Here is a 23397-nt window from a genome sequence, read left to right on the forward strand (position 1 = left end):
AAATTAGCATATACATGAAACAGGAAACATGAAACAGTCAATGCCAGGCGATATTGTGTTGGGCTGCCAGGTGCATGAAAGGTTGTAAATATCGTCTCTAAATATAGAATAATGCACCTGCACATGGGCCGAGCTAAACCAATCAAGGACCCCAGAAGCCAGCTGGCTACCAGTCCCTGCATGATTGGGACGGGGAACCAGTCCAGTACAAGCACTGCACATGTGTACTGAATATTCATTTAGAGAGGGCTCTGGTCCAAGGATTCGTGGAATAACCATATGGTTAACTCAGTGATGAGAGAGTTCTTAGACTAGGGACAGTCCCAGAGATATGAACATGGCAACAGCAAGACCCTTACCATTAACACTGACATATGCCGTACTTTCCACGCTTCCCTCAGCATTGCTTCCGATGCATGAATACTTGCCGCTGTCGGCCTCGGTTACCGACTTGATCTGGAGTCCCTCCTCACGGACTTTGTAATGGTCTCCGGACTTGATCGCCTGGCCGTCCTTCTGCCAGGTCACCACAGGGTTCTGCGCCCCCATAACCTCGCACTGGAGGACGACGGTTTCGCCGGTTGACAGGGTGAGGTTGGAGGGAGTGATTTTGAACACTGGGGGACCTGACGATGAAGAGAGCAGCTATCGTTACGAAATCCCTTCAGCGGTGGGCCCAAAAAATGTCTGGGTTTACAATACAATGCACACATGTACATGGGCTTAGGAGAAATTCAATGCAAACTGAGAGATCAGTTGAACACTAAGTCAAATTGCGCACTCGCTCCACAGGTTCGGTCGGGGAATCAAGTCGGCACAAGTGCCTTACCCTACACCTTTTGACACTGCCATGAAAATATAAAACATGATGTGAATAAAGAACTCACCCCTGACAAGCACCTGTGTGGAAAGGGAGAGAGCCAGGACTGGATTGGTGGCAATGCAGTAATACACTCCCATGTCGCTGGTATCCACGTTGGTGAGTTTCAGGTCGCCGGTAGGCATTATTGTAAACCTGCCAAACACCACGGGACACAAAAAATCATCAGATCTGACCAAACGAAAACTCCAAGGTGTGGCAATGCACAAGAGGTTGAGTCGAGTCGAGGGCGAGTCACTCGTACGCTACCCTACAGCAGTTTTCTGAAGAACTTATCTACCCCTACAAAGGGTCTCTGAATTTACTATGAACCCCCTCGCAGCACGAGCTGAATAAGCTTTTCTTAAGGCTAAGGATGCCGTGTACACGTAGCGTTCAGATTTCACCAGCTCACTAACTTTGGTCAAGGCGTCTGGCAATGGCGTATGATGACCAATGGCTGTTCCCAGTGAGTGCGAGTGGCGTCTTTTCAAACATGGCTGGAGTGGCGTGCAGCGGTGCTGTGTCACTCATCAACGGGGCCCTGGAGCACTTTTGTCCGTGGTGTTAATCCACGGCCGCGCTATGCCCAGAACAGCGGTATACTGTTTATGGCTGGAATGATCCCTATCATTGAAAACACTGACCGACTAGTAAAACTAGACAGGGGTGCGCAGTGAGATTCAGCCCTTGGTAGCATAGCCGGGAAGTGCCCCCGTGGGAACTGCTACAACTCCGCCCCCCAAAGAGCCTGACTATGTAGCAAATGATGGCAAATATGAGTGGCCATTGGGGCAAAAGAGACAACGTGAAAAATAAAACAAAATTACATTTGAAAATTAACCAAAAAAAAAAAATATTTTTAAAACAAAACAAAAAAGAAAGAACTAAAATTCAGAACAAGGAATAACAATTCAAAAAAATTGCACATGAAACAATGAAACACCAAATGAAATTTCCGCCCCTCTTTGCCACGATTTGCTACGTAGTCAGGCTCTTGGGGGGGGGCAATTTCTAGCGCTAGTGCTTTTTCACAAAGCTTTTAAGTCATCCGTTTTTTCTCATTTAGGCCATTTCGACATCAACTAAAAAGCTTCACTCGAGAATATTGAATTTCAAACAATGCTATTTTGCCATGCAGCCTCAATCTTCCACAACTGCATGGAGGATTTTTGTAGGATGGTTAAAGTAAGAAGGTCTATATATTATAAATAATGCGGTCTTACTCAAAATTGACTTCTCGCCCAAATTTTCCTGATTTAGTAATGCCGCTCAACGTACGTTCAAGAAGATGACTAGGAAGTAAGACCAACGACTTGAAACACGAGGCCACCCTACCTATTTGCTACGTGGGGCAGCTCGTTTCCGTCTTTTTTCCACAGTATCCTGGGCACAGGCTTTCCTTGGGCTTGGCACTGCATGCTGAACGACTCGCCCTGGTTGACTTCGTACACGTCGGTGGGTTTCACTATGAACTCCGGCGGCTCTGTGGATGGAGGATGAAACTGTGCGGGTAAAACCTGGCCGTGTCGACACAGAATCAACGTTGGGGGAGTTTATTTGTATCATTTATAGGTGGATGTTTTGAGATCAAAAACACGCTACTTGATATCAAAAACACGCTACTTGATATCAAAAACACGCTACTTGATATCAAAAACACGCTACTTGATATCAAAAACACGCTACTTGATATCAAAAACACGCTACTTGATATCAAAAACACGCTACTTGATATCAAAAACACGCTACTTGATATCAAAAACACGCTACTTGATATCAAAAACACGCTACTTGATATCAAAAACACGCTACTTGATATCAAAAACACGCTACTTGATATCAAAAACACGCTACTTGATATCAAAAACACGCTACTTGATATCAAAAACACGCTACTTGATATCAAAAACACGCTACTTGAGAGCGATCGTTTAAGGCTGGCCAAGCATATACTTATTCCCATTCGTAAGTACCTTTTTTTAGTGAGAGAGTCAAAAGAAGTCAACAGGTGACAGATGTCCGATGATTTTGTTGCAGAATTTCACGTTTATTTTCCTGAACACCCTCATCAATTTTATTTTGTAGTTGTCCAAAAGAATCTCCTTATATGGACATGGCTCGTGCGTGGCAAGTCACGTGCACACAGACTCTTGACCAATCAGAATGGATTAAACTGTCTGGTATCCAGGCGCCCGTGCATGACTTACGCAGCAGGCGTTGTCACTTCTCAGCGGGCATTATCAAATGTTAATACATGTACAAAGTCAAGTTGTACATTGTTGAATAGGGACACTGTTATGTTTCATATTCATTTTCAATATGAACAAAATTAGCAACTCTCTCTCTTTCACTGAAAACATTTTTGTAGTTCAGAAGTCAATTCGAATAATTCACTATTCAAATATTCGACCTTAAATTTGGTCAAACATGGGAATATTCGGTCGTTCCAATCGGCAGATTAATGATGAACAAACCATATACAAAATCATTAACACACACTATTGTACATTATGATCAATACAATAGCTTCTCACATCTAGGAGTACCTCCAGCCACGATTCAGCAAGATTTAAGAGATGAACAAGTCTTCTTGCCCTGTTGAAAATTTCTATTCCCTTTAAATCGTTTAATGAACAATTAACTTTTTAAGTGATTGTAAGCTTTCTGATGCTTTTCATTTGAATCTGCTTGAAACAAACCTCCAATTTTCTCATTTAAAACAAAAGAAAAATGTTCCCTTCCTTTCATGAATTTTGCCCTATTCAGTAGCAGAGCCCAGTTAGCTACAACTATATGCACAAACCAGAGTTTATCACACGTGCTGTGTCGACGCTATATGACAGTCTGAGGTTCGTTTGAGGTTAACGAGCATACCGTGCCTACACATAAATAAACATGGCGCAGTCGGTTCCCATGCTGCCTACCGTGTACAGTCAGCCCGACGGTGGTGTGAGTGGTGCCCATCTTGTTCTCTGCCAGGCACTGGTAATCGCCCTCGTCCTGACTGGTGACGTTGGCGATCACCAGCGAGCCGTTCCCGTCGAAACTTGTGAAGCGGTCACCGCTGATCGCTTTCCCCTGGTAGCTCCAGTGGAGCGTGGAGGCAGGCAGCCCCACCACATTGCAAGCCAACACGGCGCTGTCGCCAATGGCAACCGTATCATCCATCTTCTGCATGATCTGGGGAGGTTCTGCCCAAGAACAAAACACAAATAAAACCAAAAAAGAAAATGAACCTGTTTCTCGTGTAAAGTATCCAAGGATGTATTTGGCTTTGGCTAAACCACACGGTAGGTTTCTGCTCACAGACTCGAGTATCAAAAAATAATATCATTTTTTGACAATGACTAACAAAAATTGTGATAAGTAACAATTATTATATTTTCGTAAACAGAGCTTTGGCTTTAAGTGCGCACATCACTTGTTGCAGCTTACTGAATACAAAAACTGTAGAAAAATCCATCACTGTAAATCAAGGGGCACGTTTCACAGGAGCAAACTTGATCATACAAGCACACCTTCGATAGTAAGCAACGCAGATGCAGAGCTTGATCCCTGCGAGTTCCTGATGACGCACGTGTAGTTTCCGGTGTCCTCCCTGTGGGTGGTGGTGAAGTACAGGGAGCCAAAGTTGAGGCCCACGATCCGGCCACTGTCCAGCTCGGCTTGGGGGAGGGGCTCGCCGTCCTTCAACCAGTTCTGGGCGGTGACGGTGGGGGCGCTGCCATCCTTAGCCCGACAGCTCAGACTTGACGGCGTGCCGATCGAGGAGTTGCGGTCCTCAGGGGTCCTCTTAAATTCCGGTGGGACGCTGGCCACCACTAGAGGCACAGCAAGGAAAGAAGAGATGAAACACTCAGATTCGCACAGACAGAAGCAAACTACTAAACTAAACTTAATTCAGTAAAGGCTGCTTACTTGTGCATTCTGTGCCGGTGCCAATTTGTCCCTCTGGACACTCCATACACACCGACCTCCCATCATCCAGGTCAACACAGGTCACATCAGCACCACACGAATCCGGCATGCAAGGGGAGTTCTTTATAACACGGCAGACATTCTTAGGCCGTCGGGGGCTGGTAGATCCATCGCATCGGACAGCTGATGCAGCAAAGTACAAAAATGATTATAAAAGTGGTTCCAGAGTAGAATGCAGCAGCAATCACCACTTTGAATTAAAAGCATTTCTTAGTATCCAAAATCAACTTTCATTTTCATGTCACGCTGGATTTAATAACCTTATATTTTGATGTATTGGGATAACTTAATCTTCAGTCTGTGTAATGAGTCAGTGGTTCGGAACTAAAGAGTAAATCTCATGGTAAAAAGATGTCATATTTAATGACATGGCCAATCAAATGCATCACTGCATAAATGGACCAGATATGGACCAATCAGACATCTGGTCTTGTCCTCACCTGCATCCCCATTGGGCATGGCTATTCCACTCTCACAACGACCCACGCCCCAGCCTTCCTGGCTGCACTGGCTCAAGGCAAACTCCCAGCCCTTGCAGTCCACAGAGTCCATCCAGATGGGGGTGCCCAGGGACACACCCCCATAGAAGCGACTGTCCATCACATCCACTACGTGTCCTAACCCCAACTGTTGACAGACCACCTGTGTGAACAATTCAAATTCAGGGTTCAATAAGTGACCCACTGTGTGAAAAATGTTAATGAAAGGTACAATAAGTGGCCCCCTGTGTGAAAAGTTTAAATGAAAGATACAATAAGTGGCCCCCTGTGTGAAAGTTTAAATGAAAGATACAATAAGTGGCCCCCTGTGTGAAAAGTTTAAATGAAAGATACAATAAATGGCCCCCTGTGTGAAAAGTTTAAATGAAAGATACAATAAATGGCCCCCTGTGTGAAAACTTTAAATGAAAGATACAATAAGTGGCCCCCCTGTGTGAGAAGTTTAAATGAAAGGTACAATAAATGGCCCCCTGTGTGAAAAGTTTAAATGAAAGGTACAATAAATGGCCCCCTGTGTGAAAAGTTTAAATGAAAGGTACAATAAATGGCCCCCTGTGTGAAAAGTTTAAATGAAAGATACAATAAATGGCCCCCTGTGTGAAAAGTTTAAATGAAAGGTACAATAAGTGGCCCCCCTGTGTGAAAAGTTTAAATGAAAGGTACAATAAATGGCCCCCTGTGTGAAAAGTTTAAATGAAAGATACAATAAATGGCCCCCTGTGTGAAAAGTTTAAATGAAAGATACAATAAGTGGCCCCCTGTGTGAAAAGTTTAAATGAAAGATACAATAAATGGCCCCCTGTGTGAAAAGTTTAAATGAAAGATACAATAAGTGACCACCTGTGCGAAAAAATGTAAATTAAAGGTAAAGTAACTGACATCATTCTTGTTGAAGGGCATGCTTCAGCTTTGTTTGGAATGCGACACGGATACTGAACCATACTGTATCCGCTTCCAGCCGAAGTGCACCCCCAAGTGGCAAAAGAAAGACAGATGGTTGTGAATTATCCAAGTGGGTTCTTGCACGCGTTCTGCATGTACGCAAAGACCATGCATTAAGGAGTAAATTCATTATGCGTACTCAGGGTGCTCTGTGTCAAACGCGCTTTTGATCTCCATTATAAATGCGCGCCTATGCGGTAAGTACCAAAAGAGCACGGCCTCTTTTGTTCCGCTCGGAGCGGATAGAACTGAGCTTTCCACGGAATAATTCCAGTTAGTTACCACCAATGACAGCATCTACTTTCACAGCATAACAAGCCGTAACTGCTTGGCAGAGACGAATGCCACTTCAATTTAACTCTGAACACAACTCGGCTTATGACGGTGTGTGTTTTTAATACACGTACCTCTCCGTCAACGAGGTCCCACTCATCGGCGCAGACAGTCCCCCATTTGCCCTGGTAGAATATCTCCACCCTACCCTCCGTCTCGGTGCCCCCTGCCAGACGCACGGCGGGGCTGCTGGCCTCGCGCGGCAAGATGCTCTCCAGGATGGCCGCCTGGCGACACTCACCGACACAAGAAGAGCCTGGAAAACAAGACAGCCCACTCACTTGTACGGCCAAAGCGCAATGCGCACGGACGATTCAGACTGGTCAAGCCTCGGACAAGTGCCGGAATATTTGGCTCTAGAACACATCCGTAGATTTGGACAGTTAGAAATCACCAATTCTACCTGTCCGCAGTGCATCTGTTTGTTATAGGTTTTTAGCCCATGGAAATATTTCAACCACTTCAGGCCGGATGATACAAAGCATGAACAATTTACTTTTTAAATCTTTGTAAGATTTCTGACGCTTTTCATTTGAATCTACATGTACTTGAATCAAGCCTCCACGGCGCAATTTTTCTCATTTAAAAACAAAAGAAAATTTTCCCATCCTTTTCATGAACTTTGCATTTGAATATTCAAATTCAAAAAATAATATTTGAATATTTGACTATCGATCGAATATTTGGTTATTCGAATATTCGGCACAGCCCTAGGAGAAATCAGTATCTTTCTTGCCAAAAACACTGCTGTGCCTCGGGACAAGTTCACTGTGGAACAATACCACTGACAAAAAGTGAAAGAAAAAAGGGCCATCAGTTTATTCCATGAAACCAGTTCACTGAAATTGCACATTTTTCATAAAAATCCCGTTAACAAGTTTCTGCGTGGATAAATCCAAATGCCGATCCAAGCGTTGTCAACGTCAGTGAGAATACTCACAGGAGACATCATTCGGAAAAAACCGTGATTGTTTGCTGCTGCAGACTCACCGTCCAGGAAGTAGCCCGGCTTGCAGTACTTGCAGACGTCGCCGGCCTCGCCGTCAAAACACTCCTGGCACTCGTCGGTGCAGGCCTGACACTGACGGCTGGCCGAGTTGCCGTACTGGCCGGCCGGGCAGGCCTTGACGCAGACGTTATCCATGAGGAACATGGGCTCCCGACAGGACACACAGTTGGAGGCGTTGCCCTCGCAGGTGTGGCAGAGGCTGCTGCAGAGTTCGCAGACCCTGTCCTCCGTGGCGTAGTACCTGCGTAGTCCGCACATGGACGTGGACTGAATCAATACCAGAACTCGGGAGAACTCGTCCAAATGGAAATGAAATGAACTGAAAGCATGACGATACCACCCACACATTTGCAGAGGTTTGGTAAAATTATTGCGCTCACTTACACGTAAAGCACTCAGCCAACATGACCTTGTTTCAAATATTACTATCATCCGGGGTTTTTTGGTCTTGTTAACTGATAAGAGAGTATTTTAACATGAACATGTTACGAAAAATAGGGGAAAGTTTCAAAGAATCGTTATCGGGGGGAGGGGTGCTGCAATTGTCTGTCATACCCATGCCCGCAGTCCTCAATACAATGCAGAGCAGATCCTGGACCGGAGCACTGCACGCCTGCATCCTCATAGTGCTGGCAGTCAACTGTGTCCGAACCTAACCGGTTCCCAGCGCAGGCCCCCAACGACTCTTCATCTCCGTTGCATCTCAGCTCGTCCAGGACCACCTGCCCACTGCCCTCCCCAAAGTGGGCACCGGAGTAGGCCTGGATGGCATAACCCATCTGCAGCTGCCGGCAGATGACATTGGCATCGTTGGTATCAAAGTCATCGTCACAGACGGTGCCCCATGCACCATTAAACATCACCTGCACATCAAAGATTGAAAGCCAGTCGTTAACGATGCTCAAGGAGACATATTTGTAGCATTCAAGCTATCACCACTGCTCTGTTGGTGTACGTTCAGCTCTGCTAGCAAGATATGCCAATACCCTCCCCTAAGTAACAGACTAATATCATCACGCTGTCAGTTTTGTCTTGTCCCTGTGTACCAAAAGACGAAAGTAAAATAACTTTATATTAATGAACGGAAACACACTATTTTTTCCAGCCTCAGTCTAGGTCTAGGTCTTCACTCCATTGGAAATATGGGGAGACACGTAGACAACAGACCTAGCCGCAGCGCCGGAAGCCCATTTTGGACACGGCCTCAGTTTGGCAACACTGCCAAACTGCCAATGGTAGAAGAACAAGATGGCTGCCCCGCGATAAAGCTCTGTGGGCTTCAGACTGTGTGGTGTAGCTTATCAGCAAAGACTCCAGGTCGAACTGGAGGGTGCCGCTGTCAAATTATTAGCGAAACAAGCTTGTTTCTTTGAGTGTGTTGCTGACCTCCACAGGAGTGTATCTACAGCAAAGGAAGTGAAGTTGAGGCTGTGCACGTACATGTAGCAAAGCGATAGTAAAGTCACGCTGTAGCAAACTGAAGATTCCGACGTGAGAAGGTGCTTTTTCTGTTAACTCTTTCCTTCCTAAAGACACTAATTTCAACGAGCGTTTTCCATTTTTTTTCTGGCAGAGGTGTGCTCATTTCTTTTTCCAAAGGGCAAGGAAACACAGTGTTCAGCTGTCTGCTGTCTATGCGGTTGGTAAGCGTCTTTGTCGTGTACGCGCGTGCACAACTGATTGCAAACTTCCATTGGACGAGCACTCAAGTTCCGCGTTGCCTTCCGGTCCCATGGTTCCACGAAGCTCTATGCGCAGAGGGCGTGGTTTAAACTGACGTGACGTCACGCAATACAAACCGGATCGAAATAGCACTGTGCTAACTGTTTGCGTGACCTATGAGAAGGCTAAATGATATAAGAGGTCTCAAATGGCAAGGGTAGGGAATACCTGCTTAGCATGTCTGATTTTCGGCTGTATACAGCGTTGTACATCTATACACTTTACCTCCACTCTGCCAGCAAAGTGGTTGTTGCCACCGACCAGCCTGATATCTGATGGGCCCTTCTTGGTGAACATGTTGCTGTCGCAGGCTTCCACGCAGGCCCCCGACTGAAGATAGAGGGCGGAGGCACAGCTGGTACACTGGTCAGCACTGCCGCTACAATCCAGACAATTCCCACTGAAGAGAAACACAAAAGTTATACAGCAAAGGACATACGTAAAGGTACATGTAGTCGTAAATAAAAATTACATGTGTGAGTAAAATGCGACCCAGTCCTTCACAAGTCACACCATGGGGTCGTGTTTTGCTCTCGTGGAACTTTTGAGAGCTCAATCAATCTCCATTCTTAAACCTTACATGTACATTTACTGAAAAATTTTAAAGTTCTACATTACAGGTGAAATAGAAAGTCCAACAGAGGAAAATTTTTATCTTAATATGCACGTTCCCCTTTCAAAAATATGCTCTTATTAATTTCTGTCAAGCACAATGTTGGGCACTGAAGTGTGATTCACAATTCATGAATACTGGTATCATGGATAGTTTCCCAATTCAACAATGCACAACATGACTGTGTATTAACATTTGACAACGCCTGCTGAGATTTGATAATGCCTGCTGTGTAAAAAACACTCTGGCACCTGGATACGAGACAGTTTAATCCGTCCCTGTTATTTTAGAGTCTGCTTGGGTTGTGGCCACTAGCGCAAAAGGTCCATATATAGAGATTCTTTTGGACAACTTGCATAAGGAATACACCATAAAATGAACAGGGGTGTTCGGAAAAAAGAAAGTAAAATTCTAGAACAAAATCGTTCAAAATCTGTAATGTATTGACTTCTTTTGACTCTCAGTCTAAAACGGTATTTATGACTGGGAATAAAGACGTACTTGGCCAGTCTTAAACTAACATTTAAGACCTTACTCAAGAGAATGAACACTGATAATGCCCTTGGCACAGCTAGGACATTAGTCACGTCCATTCTCATGAGTTGGTCTTAAACGGAGGTTTGAGACTGGCCAAGCGCACATTTATTCCCTGATTAACCGTAGGTGATTTCAACAGGACGGAAACAGTTTCAATGTGGATTTTGGATCTTTGTTCAAGTGTGCCATGTCAGCGTAGGGGCTTGCAGCCTCAGCCCGATATTTAACCAGAAGAGACTATGGACACCGCAATACATGTAGACATTTCAAATATTGCAGTAAATTTGGAGATACGTACTTGTATAAACTCCATAGACTACAAGGTGAACATTTTGCAGAATGACTTCAGACAACATTTATAAAAATGTTCTTCCACAACTGTAGTAAAAATGTTCGGAAAACTACACCTAGTGTGCCACATCAGTGGATTGAAATCACAAGCCCCGAGCTGGGGACAGCCGGGTTACACTTAAATTTTCTAAAGTGGGTTATTCTGAATCTAGCTTCAAATTTCAGTTCAGACAACTGTAACCTGGTTTAACCCAAACTTTGTCAGATGCAGAACCCAGTCTGATTCCCATTTAGTGTTGAAATCTGACCGCTACACCGGAACAATTTAAATTCCAATTGACCAAAAACAAAAAAAAAACTAAAAGGCGCAACTGCTAATTACCTGCAAGGTTGACAGGTCTTGTTGCTGTCTCCATAGAAACCCTGGGGGCAGGTCTCAACACATTGGTTGTCCCGACTCAGATACCGGTCGCTGGGGCAGCTGAGGCAGTTATCGGCCGAGTCTGCGCAGGTGGCGCAGCTGAAGGAGCATCTGCCGCACCTTAGGCCGTCGGCAAACACAAAGTAGCCGTCAGAACAGTCCGACTTCTGGATGCAGATATTGGACGTCATGGGTCCGGAGCACACAACTCCTAAGAGTTTGACACGAGTTATAAAAGTTAAAAAAAAGAAAGTCAACGTTGTTATTAATGCTACATCTGGCATGATTTTCTGAAAGACTTTCTTATTCTCAAGGGTTAGTTTGAAATGTGCCACGGAAAAAACCAAAAGCACTCCTCCGTCAGCAGAGTTGGACTACTTGGGGACGACTTCATACAGCCAGCTGACAATGAATTTTATTTTTCTCCAAATTATTACCGGGCTAGTATTAGTACAACAGATTCCAGCATCCGACAGCAACATGGCCGTGACTTGATATAGACAGCTACATTTTAAACAGGGTCCTTAATAGAGTACCAAAGTGTGACGTCACTCTGAACCAGAAAGTGCAGTGCAAACGAATGGAGTACGCGTGCGTGTTGGTTCACGCGCTGGTTCTCGAGCTAATGCCTTTTACACACTGATTGTGCGCGACGTATTCACTTCGGTACTCTATCGGGGATCCAAACAGCTGCCTCGTAGCGTTAAGATTTACCTACACGTCACGGCAAAGTGCATTGTAACAAGAAAGCAGCTGAGTATTTACAGTGAGTTTTTAATTGATGGAATATTCCAGGTATCTCATATCACCGGTAGATGGTTCAAGTCAAAAAAGTGATTAAAAAGTGCAGTTATAATATTGTACACATTGCACACCATCACTGTTGCGACAGGCCTTCTCCTTTCTATGAATGACAAGCAGCCACCGCAAGAAAGGACCGCATGATATCAGCGAACAGTGAGAAACGCAATGCTAAGTGCATCCCCGTCTCGTCCACAAAGAGTGCTTGTCTCCTCATCCAATCACTTCGCCAAAATGTGCACTGCACCGATACATGGATAGTGCCTGCCTTGCCCTGACCCACCAGAGAAAAACCAAAACAAGCAAAGAGCCCAACAAACAAACAATCACAGATGGCAGACGTCCAATGGCATGTATTGCGTATGTGTACATACAAGTACACGTGAATACACACGTACTGGTGTGCGGCAGCATGCATTTGAGGTGACGAGATTGTGGAAATGTGCAGTGCCCATGATTCGTCCGCTCCCGTTCCCAAAAGTGCTTTTCTCACGTGGTCAGCAATCACAACACTAACACCCCAGATTGTTGAATAAATCCTCTGAACAGAATGAAGAATGAAAGCATATGTACAAGCGCATACATTGTACGTATTTATGTTACCGGTACGTACCGTACGTGAACCTTCCTTTGTTTTCATATTGTTCGGAAAACCGGAAAAAAACTTCCATATGAATTGCTTTGAAATACGATCCTCTTCATTCTGCGATGATAACCCCAACAAACACTCACTGCCTGCACTACGAGGACATCAATGGTCCTCGGGTGCACTTAAGGAATAAAGCCTGGTTTCCACATGGTCGTTTGTAACACAGACGGAACGCAGGACGTGAAGACGCAGACACGAACGCCAGATGAGGTGCAAGACTTCGTTCCAGCCCAAAATTGAAACAAACTGGCGTCTGAAACTCCGTGATTTTTTTTGTGGAAAATACCCTTTGAGATGGACTTTCCTTTCTCATGATGCCAAACCTCTGCTCCAGTTTCATACATTTCATTGACGGTCAGCTATTTAGTGGAACACTGGGGTGTAAGATTTAAGCATTTAGGCGAAATGGGCAAAATTCATGGAACTAGGTGAGAGGGACATTGTTGCACGTCGGTCACGCCCGCGTGCCTGTTTGTATGGGGATACCACGGCTGCTCGACGCCGACAGTCGGAAAAGTTTAATCCGGCTCAATTTTGCTCATTGTTCGCAGGCTGGTTTGCGTTTGTCTGCGTTGTCGGCAACACCTCCGTTTGATACGTTCCCATACGTCGGCGTTGCAGTTTGCATCTTGACTGCGTTGCTCTCTGCGTTTCTTACGTCGACGTGGAAACCAGGCATAACATAACGGTACCTGTACACTTACACATTCAATAGTTATTGTGTGGAGCCAAAAGGCTGTGAGGACAGACCAATGTCCCAACAATTTGGCACAATCTACCTACAGGTTGCGACAGAGAAAATATTCTGCCTGGTGCTGGCTTGGGACACGCGCGCACACACCTTTGGACTGATGAAATGAATTCTATGGTCGAACGCAAGGCAAATCTTTTCCCACCGTGTGCATTCTTTGGAGAAATACGTGCATGTTAGGTGAAATATGTAACCTGAGACCTCTGATACCTACTGTTATTCTATTCAAATTATTAACAAAAACCCATTTCTACTGCATGGAAACAACGGGCAAAATCTGATCAGGATCTTCCAACGCCAACGCGGCTCGTGATGAGCTGCGCAACGCCAGAAAACCACTGAATGAGCTCAGTGAGAGACGTGGCCGACATTTTAGCAGTTCAATCCCAATTCTGTGTCAGATCAAACATTTCGTGCCGCACAAACCGATGGCATGCTACACACCTGCAGCCCCGTGTGTGACCGTGGGTCATTTCCGTTCCTCATCAATTTGAAACATCTTGCGTAAATTCTGAAATGTTTTGCAGTGAGATCTGCTTCCAATTTATGGAGGGAAAAGTGCATAAAAAATCTGTGTCACCAAAAAAAAAAAAAAAAAGCCACGGCACAAGCGCTACGCGTGGATGCTAAACCAACAGACTTTCCAGCAAAATTTTCCTCTCTGTGGTAATGTACCATGCTACACGTAGTTTCGTTCAGCCTGACCGCAGGTGGTGTATGAAACATGCATGTCAGGTTGACACGTTGCTGCACGCAGTGGAGGCATAAAATTTGAGGAAGCAAAGCAAAGCTGAACAAAACAGGGCGAAGCTAATGCGATGCAAGCATTCCTTCGTGGCCTAAAGGAATTGGGATAAAATTTTTAACCATCAGTTTTGAAAAGGAAAAAACCCAGTCCTGGATCGCATTCTGCCTATCCAAGAGATGCGTGGATCGCTTGGCACCAAAATATCAGCGCTTATGCTTTCTTTACATTCCGCTGCATTTCACTTCTGAACATTTTGATAATCAGCGTCGTAGTTGATGAGCTCATCACAAGTTCTTTTACAAACCGCACCAGCCATGCGTGGTAGGGTAATTAACATAAACAATGACACGAGGATGCCCTTGCCAAAGTTGTGCTCAGTTGGAACAGCTTGCTGCTTAATTGGAGTAAGGCTGGATGGTTTGGGATAGAACACTCCCGATGAAATTCCCGAGACCTTGGCTGATTGTGAAGGATGCCATGAGTGAAGGTCGTGGGTTAGACCTTTGTTTTGTTCTTGCTCAGTCGTGCATAAACTCAGCCCCGATATTTCTTTTGAATCAACCGCACTGCTCAAGATTGCCCTTCGCACTGCCTCGACATAATGGCAGGAACTGCCGGAGGATTTTGAAGGATTTGGGCAGTTAGGCACACCTCCAAGTAACATTTTCGAAAAATTTTTAAGCATTTCGGAGGATTGAAGGAGATTCCAATTTTTCCAACCCCCCCCCCACGTTGGAGGATTCTGGGGGATTGAGGAGAGTCCCTAGCAAAAAGGGCCGAGGGAGTTCGGGCCAAGTCTCGTGATGGATTTGACTAAAAACCACTGTTGATAATGAACACTGACGAAAGTGATATCCAAGTGTTGTTGGACACAGCGTTAGCCTACCTGCATCCTCGTCATGCTGACAATTGTGCACCCCCAACCCAGCATGGTCGCAGCTGAGAAGCGATTCCTCATCCCCCTTGCATTCAACATTATCCAGGACGATCTCTCCTGTTCCCTGTCCATGGCTGGCAAACAAAGAACAAAACAGGAAGAGATTTGTAACAACTAAAATAAAACATAAAGGCATCATTCATTGGAAACATGCCAGATTTCGGCTCTGCTACACTCGGCGCTGCTTTCTCCAACTGAAAATTGATTAATGTTGATTAACTGAAAATTGATTCATGTTAATCGACTGAAAATTGATTAGTGTTAACCTGTTGACAGCACAGGCCATGCAGACATCATCAGGCTGTTGTCTGCTCCATTGGGCCTCCAACAGCCAACCTGTATACAAGCCTGATCTCGTAATTTTTTTTTTTTGGGGGGTACAAATGCAAAAAATTCTGGGTAGTCTGTGGAGACCGACCATGTGGCAACTCAGCCGCAGCGCAGAGCCAGCGTTATGGCAAATGTCACTCCACGGGGGTTCCTGACACCGTTTGCAAATTACGTGGTTCAACTGAGAAACAGCACACAAATAGAGCAAAAATGACTGTCCAAGCGTCAGTATTCTGTGGTGGTTGGCTGTGTAAAAAAAAGTTGGTTGATACACGAACATCTTGCCTTTTCTTCGCAAGTCAAGTTTTCCACGAAAATTTGCCGCTCATGGTTAACCAGTTCCACCTTCTGATTCGCTGAATCACAAACCATACAAGTTGTTCCCTGATCGTGGACCTACGCTAAGTATCTGCTCAGCACATGTATCACCGACTGACGGATCTTTGCAGCGAGTAGCTGGTCCATGTAGGTACTGGTAGATACATGTACCAGGACAAGCAGGAGAATGTACAGCCCGTATGGACACAGACAATGCAGTTTCGGTCAGCAGAATCTAGTCACATCATCAACATTTGCGGGAATGTTCACGACTGTCAGATTTCTTTGGGAAAGGTTAAACTTTCATCACATCAACGAGAAAACACCCAGTTTACCATCCTCGTGTAAAAGATTCCTTCAAATGGCGGACAAAACTTTGACCTGTTCCGTGTGAGGAGTCGGACTCTATCGTGCGTGGAGAAACGCCTCATTACCATAAAGCACCCCAAGTTGGAGTGCACCCTCATTGGTAAGGAAGAGACAGGCTGGTGGGAAATTTGTCCTGGAGCAATCACAAAAACCATGTATTTCAACTTTAATTGGTTGCGCGTCGCACGCCATAAATGCGCACAAAGTGAGGTGAGTTAACACCAGAGGGACCATCGTTTATACCGTCTCTTGTACCAGCTGGGAGCACAATGGCATGAGAGAATATTTAAAACTGGCATACTCATATGACGCTGGAAGTTCATGTAAGAAATCAGATTTCATGGGGGGGTTCACCCTTCCTATTATGTCGTGTGGCATCCCGTCTCACCTAGCTTCCTCTGTAGCCCTGATTGCTCTGCCTAGCCCCAGCTGTGCACACACCACAGTGGCGTCCTGTAAGCCCCACTGGTCATCGCAGATGGTCCCATACTGTCCCTGATACAGCACCTCCACACGCCCCTCAAGAGGCGAGGAGCCCCCTACCAGCCGAATCTTGTCGGTCGGGACCAGTATGTAGCCGTTGCACTGTGGAACACAGGTGTGACCTGTCAAGGGGAAAAACACAAAAATAAAGCCTTAAATCTCGACTGCATGCCCGTGCTAAGAACGGGGCAGGTTCCATCCTTTTCCACGTCCACAAGATATACCGACACACTAGGACTAGAACTTAATATATGTGAGAAAAGGGATCGGTCCTTGATGGAAACTTCATTTCGACAGTTTTCTGTATGACTTTCAACCAAATTTCTGGCACGTCACAGAGATCTGACCCACACAGGAAAAGTGGGTGTGGCGCAGCAGTAGGAATTTTGCACAGAGATTGTGGGGGGGGGATTTAAGTACGTGTATGTGGGAAAAAAGGTGTCAGAACTGTGTATTCATCATTGGGAAAACATTTTTATGAGTTGCATCACGCTGACTACAGGTATGTAAACTTGGGTCGTTACATATTTTGTCATCTTAATTAACTCTATGAAAAGAAAAGGACAAAGACTGATTTTTTGGGGGGAGACTCTTCAAAAACATACCTGAACTTACAAGTATTTATGACTGGGTCACACCGGTTATATTCGGGACAGAGAGAATTCTCAACAATGTCAATGAAAGAACTATGAAATAAGAGGCATGCCTTCCAGGATGAGCTCCCCCTTGCAGCTGGTGCAATAATCGTCCCGTGTTGCGCAGGTAGCGCACAGGTCATTACAAGGGCTGCAGGAGGTGCTGGAACCGTCCGGGTGAAAGCCGGCGCTGCATTCGTCCACACACTGGTCACCCTGCAGCAGGCTACCGGGCTGACACTCCAGGCAGTGGTAGGTGGGCTGGTTCTCACAGCGCAGGCAGCCCTGTGAACACGGGACGCACTGGCCAGTCAGAGGGTTTGGGAAATAGCCCCGTGGGCAGGTGGTGACACACTCACGAATGCCTGGACCTGGTTGATAAAAAACAAGAAGTGGGCCACAATGTCGGTCAATTTATAAGCTCTTCTGGTCACTGGGTATTTTGATACCACGATGCATGCGTGCCCAAGCAGGCACCACACTTTGGAAAAAATTCAGGAAATTTAGGACCGAGCTTTGATGGCGGCAAAAAATCTCTCCATAATGCATTTTTACCTCAAACTACTGCTCAACACCAGTGCAGTCCCCACTATTCTGTGGTCAACGACCCCAAAACTGGCCTCTGGCCAGGAGTGGATAACCTCTTTTCTTGCCAAACAAAGAGAGGGCCAGACGATTGACCTGAAGCATCCAGCAACATTGATCAAAGACTGATGGCCTTGATGAATGGCTCAGATGTGAGTGGGATTATCCCATGCAGACAATGGAACTAATGATCTTGAAAGCCAGTCGATGACGTACCGGTATTCATACACTTACAGGTACATGTAAACATGTACCTACTTCCAAGCTGGTACCAGTTACCCCATACCTGTGATAGCTGTGAGGTTTACCTAATGAGTACATGTAGGTATGGGATTAGTTCTGGGCCACTGATAGACACTCTCTAAATCAGGACCTCTTCCAAATCAAATCATTGTCTCTTATTCCATTCATTTACAAAATCAGAAAACTGCCTTTTTCCTCGAAGTTACACAGTTCAACAGTGAATCCCCATTACAGAAATCGGGCTGGATTAAGTTATTTTAATGTTGGACAATCAAGTTCTCTCCTCTGTTAATTTTCATACTTCAAGTAATCCACAGAGTAAATTTTGCCGCCAGAAAGCCTTTGGTGTGTATAACGGGGAGTGAAAGCTTGAAATTAAAGCAGGGGGATTCTTCGCCTTGTTCACGTGTACAGGTACATTTATTCCATTTTCCATTTAATAGCCAAGAAAAATTCAGCCTGGCTTTGAAATGAGGGGTCAAAAACAGCGACTAACTGCTCTCCTGCCTGCAGAATCTATGGAATTGTATGTGAACGTTAACTTCCTTTGTCACTTCCCTGGAAATTCCTCCTACCAACCAACAGGGCACCTCGAGCTAGACTGTGGTTTACAAGATACACTTTGCGTGGGGGAGATGTTATTTTTTAAAAAAACGAGTTTTTGCCCTTACACCAACGAACATATGTAACACAGTATACTCGGTGTTTGTCCAAGAGCTTGTCCAAGGGACTCGAACCCACGACCTCCTTACTGGTGCAAACATCTTTGTCACAAGCTCTCAGACAACCACTGAGTATGCAGCGTTATGTGCGGTATCTTCGTCAGTGCAAGGGCAACACATGACATTAACTCAGACAGTGGTTTTCACACATTTTAGCGTTCTACAACAGGTGACACAACGGCTGTCCTACTGATACTAACAAAACATTGACAGACTTTTCACGGCTTCCACAATCTTTTTCCTCTGAGTTCTGAAAGGCTTGTTTTGTATTAATCTGTGCTGTCATCGCGTCCACCACAAGGCCAGTCACAAGTAACCATGGTAACAGGGTGAGCCATGACCAAAGAATGCTTTTGCCACAGCTCCCTGGAATAGCTTGTGAACGGGCTCATGACTGAATAACTTGTGATGGACCTGCAGGGACTTGCAGGGACTCGTGATGGACTCCAATACAACACTGATATTCATTATAGGTGATACAGGACTATCAGCTTTCTTCTTGGGCTTGATCCTCATTGGGATATGCAGAATCTTTTCAGGGGACGTACACAGCTGCGCATGAATTTGAGACGTTACATGTACATGTGCATGTACAAGGAATTCAATGGTTGATATTACAGTATACCCATAGTCATGTACATGTATGGTGACAGCTGTGTAGTCGGACATGTATGCTGCTTTGGTGTGCAAATTTCAAATGATACGCACCTGTGCACCTCAGGGCCACATCTTTTCCATGGTTACAGTTGTTCTGGCCCCATGGGTTGTGCCGACACTCGTCCAGGTTGGACTCCAGCCCGCGGCAGTAGACGTTGTCCAGCCAAATGATGCCCTGTCCGGGTGGAATCAGTGACCTTGAGCGCACAATCAGGACCGACTCCGCCCGACCTGTGGTCAAAAAACACATCCAAGGCAACTATTTAGACAATGTGTTCCTCCGTCGGGGTCCATTTTCTGGCCAAAAAACCCCCAAAATTTCGACTTGAGTTTTAAAAACAAAATACGACAAATTAAATGAAAATGACTACTAGACACCCATTTCTGGTTAAATAATGCTATAACCATGATAACAGTAATCCACTTCTCTATGGAATACCTGCTTTTAAAAACCACCTGGTGACGACAAATACCTACATTGGGCTTACCTCAAAACTTAAATCTTTCTGGTTAAGTCACTAGCCAGGTGTGCACATTACGTACAGAACTTTTTTTTTTCTTTTTTTTTAATAACCCCTTGACGGGAATTTCTTCCCGAAAGCCGACTCCAAGAATTCCTGCCTCGCTTGGCCACAAAGGCCACCTGCCAAATCGCAAATTCTCAGTTTGTGGCCCTGCGTGCTCTGCATGCTTTGAATTACACGATTGTTCGGTGGCATGCGGCTCTACTCACGCTTCCACGTTCCTGTTGCCTCTTTTCAAAGTGGGAACTATTGTGAAGCTGGTGATTATGATGCAAATTTGGTCTTTCATTTCTGGGCTACACACAAAGGCCAATTACCATTATTATACAAGAGCCAGGGTCTGCCTCCTTTCATCATGTTCGCTCCAGTGTGGGCCGAGAATAAAAGCTGAAAAGCGGGCTGAGGATCTCAAGTTTTACCGCGTGTCTAGCCGCCTCCCGGCACGAAGGGGTTAACAGTGGGTTCTATGTGTTTTGATTTTGTAACCTTTTAATTGAGTTTTTAGATAATGTTTTTAAATTTTTTTCTGTACATGTTTATATGTATTTTTTATTTACACTGTCTGTATCCCATTGCTATTTTTGTAATCTGTGTCCCGTTTTCAGTTTAGTCTTTTACGTTATTTATTTTAAATCATACATAGTATATTTCTTCATTGGGTCGGGTGTGGAAGAGTCCTGTTTCTGTATGGATTTTGAATTTATTTATTTTTTTTTTTCCTCTAGGGTCGAGTGTTTATAATGTAATTTTTCTTGTTTCCTGTTCGTCCCAGTGTCTAGTGTATGTTTGAAATTATTATCCTGTATTCTATTTTATAATTGTTTGTCCACGTGTGTTTAAAGCTTTTTGCTTTCTGTTTTGATACTTAGTAAATGCGCGTGGAGAGCTACCAGATAGTTATTAGGGTAACTTATTAGCAATCCGGCAGGGGCGCTTTTTTGGTTTTGTCATTTTATTGTATTGAGCTGCAAAATAATAAATGAAATGAAATGCACTGTACGTGTAATGTAATTCAGAAAAGAATGAAGTTGTCATTGCGACCGTATATACGTTCTAATTGATTTTATCAACGGACTACTTTTCAAAGCAACCAAAATCTCCATAAATAGGCATGTAATCTACAGGTGTCCTTTTTTGGGGGGGGAGCATGAGCAAAATCAAGTGACACAGATTTCCCAAACCTCCCCGCCTTATTTACGCCACGCATTCCTTTGTACCGACGTGTCCTTTTGTTGGGGAACTTTTAACGCCACCCTTTGGCAGCTAGTCTACAAAAAAATGAGCTGGTCGGCCTCACGTGCTACAGTATGTATTTCCGGCACAACCTGCTCTCCTTCAGTGCCAAAACAGATTGATTAGTTCAAAGAATGATATCAACATGTCCCCATTGCTGATACACTGCAGCTGCTGTTCAGATGAATACACCCACTACATGTACACTGGCTGCAGCTGTCAACCAAAACGCATAACCTTCAACTGTTGTCAAGAGGCATGGCTCACTTGCAGCAATTCCAGTGTTTGCCATCCAAAATGCATTTCCTAATTGAATTTACATAGGGCCAATTATATGCATCTACGGGCACACATCGCGTGCTCCATGCCTGCAGCATCTTGTCCGAACTTATTAAAATTTTGATACTAATTCTGGCAAACAATAGACTTCCAGCGGACAAGTGGAACCGGCAGTGTGGGCACGCGCATTTAGTCTACCCAACTACGAGTAGTGCGGCTGCATCCCCTTGTCTTGAGGTCATTCAGAAAATTCCGGGAAAATTGCTGTTTTTTCCTACTCTGTGAACATTCTTTGAAGCTGGATTTTCGTGACTAGTTCAGTTGAGCCTCTCCCTTTGCTGCAGATAACTAAATACATTATAACTAACTCACTCCAAAGTGTGGACCGGGCTAACAGTCCACATAAGGTTGACACAGCCTCTTCTGTTCACAGGTCGTCTCTAGGCATAGTAGTGTACATGTATGTACATGTATGTCACTTTGGCACATACATGTACATGTACATGTAGCAAATCTCTAGCCTTTTGTATGGGTTACAACTACATGTACATGTACATTCATGTCCAGAAAGTACATGTGCTGTACATGTGCTGTATATGTGCTGTACATGTGCTGTCCCAGTACATGTACATACATGTATATATGAAATGGCCCGTCTTTTCAAAAGTTGAGCTGCGAATGGTTTGAGAGTCCAGTTTAAATGTAATGTTTGTTTACATCTGATTATAGTTTGGAACAAGATGTTGATGAGCTCATCTCAAGAACAAAGATAAAAAAAAAAAGGAAACAAGAAACAGAAGAAAACAAACTTTGACCTGGGAGGATGTACAGTGTGTACACGTATGTTCCGGATGTTTTCCCTGTGGTTATTAGTAGAATTGTGCTTGGCTGGAGGGGAGAGCAACGTTGGCCTAATTTGGTACCGATACATGTGTAGATATGAACAAACAGACACCTATACATACACATCTATGTATGTATTTCAAACACTGTAGGCTGTGTGAATTTGCTCACACGGAAACAACAATAACCACTAGTTGCATTCCTGACATCCATCACCACAAAGAAACAAGGGGGACATGTGACGGTTATCCTTGACAAGTCAGGTAATTTACAAAAGTACATGTACCCGTATCAATGCATGTTTTCTTTTCTGCCTGAAAGTAGGATAAGAGAATCAATGAACCATTCAATGCCAAACTCTGTCGGAGCGTTTAGTGCTGGAATGCGGGGCTTTTCCTGGCAAGATGCAATCCTCTCCTTTGCACTGAGCCACAGTTTGTTTTCATTTTTCGATTCTTTTCAGAAAAGCAGAATAAAAGCGGAATGCCAGTTTGTCTTTGAGTCTGTCCTTGCGCAGTGAAAGTTGCCTGTGAACTGAACACTGAGGAAAACTTTGGGTGACAAAACCTGAGACTGAATGCATGATCACATCGATGAGCTGTGGGAAAGAAGCACAAGGACTGTGCCGACTCATCCGCTTTCTGGTTGATTTCCATGAGCCGATTTCGTATTTCAAAATGGCAACGTCATTTGAAAACAAAGCATGTGTGCGAGTTGGCATGCAGCTGCAGTGACAGGCCAGACCCTGCGCACACGTACATGTCTTGCTGTTCCCTGCTGACCCTAGCCGTACGTCATTTGGGGCACGCAGAGTGGGAATACCAAATCGGCTCAGTCACTGTTGTCTGAACCACATTTTGTGGTGTTCCTAAGAAAATTTCTCCCACGGAGTTAATATAAAGGCCCAATCAAAGTTGGTTCAGCATCGGGGGCTGATTTTAATGCATAAATGTACCAGCAACAATGCAGCTTCTACTTGTGGCCGCACAACAGTTGCTAGGAAAATGTCCATATATACATGCAGACAGTCAATGAACTGACAAGGTATCACAGAGCATGATGCAATCCCCTGCAGAAATTGC

General features: G+C 44.7%; 1 protein-coding gene across 2 annotated transcripts in view; it reads right to left on the reverse strand.

The window, feature by feature from the left end:
* The window catches only part of LOC110989440 (antigen WC1.1-like), a 64935-nt gene that overhangs the window by 6007 nt on the left and 35531 nt on the right, over window positions 1-23397 (reverse strand). For both annotated transcript variants that reach the window (XM_022253819.2, XM_022253818.2), the window contains 16 exons: window positions 19488-19667; window positions 17301-17600; window positions 16500-16716; window positions 15044-15168; window positions 11170-11419; window positions 9572-9746; window positions 8180-8487; window positions 7606-7865; window positions 6690-6871; window positions 5281-5482; window positions 4781-4963; window positions 4381-4683; window positions 3787-4053; window positions 2198-2345; window positions 888-1015; window positions 360-626 (listed from right to left, as the gene is read on the reverse strand). In XM_022253819.2, coding sequence (XP_022109511.2) covers window positions 360-626; window positions 888-1015; window positions 2198-2345; window positions 3787-4053; window positions 4381-4683; window positions 4781-4963; window positions 5281-5482; window positions 6690-6871; window positions 7606-7865; window positions 8180-8487; window positions 9572-9746; window positions 11170-11419; window positions 15044-15168; window positions 16500-16716; window positions 17301-17600; window positions 19488-19667 — 3495 coding nt within the window. The remainder of the gene's footprint in view (window positions 1-359; window positions 627-887; window positions 1016-2197; window positions 2346-3786; window positions 4054-4380; window positions 4684-4780; window positions 4964-5280; window positions 5483-6689; window positions 6872-7605; window positions 7866-8179; window positions 8488-9571; window positions 9747-11169; window positions 11420-15043; window positions 15169-16499; window positions 16717-17300; window positions 17601-19487; window positions 19668-23397) is intronic.

Source organism: Acanthaster planci, linkage group LG05, assembly GCF_054643075.1.
Source record: "Acanthaster planci isolate LZ-2023a linkage group LG05, COTS_SCS, whole genome shotgun sequence".
NCBI lineage: Eukaryota > Metazoa > Echinodermata > Asteroidea > Valvatida > Acanthasteridae > Acanthaster > Acanthaster planci.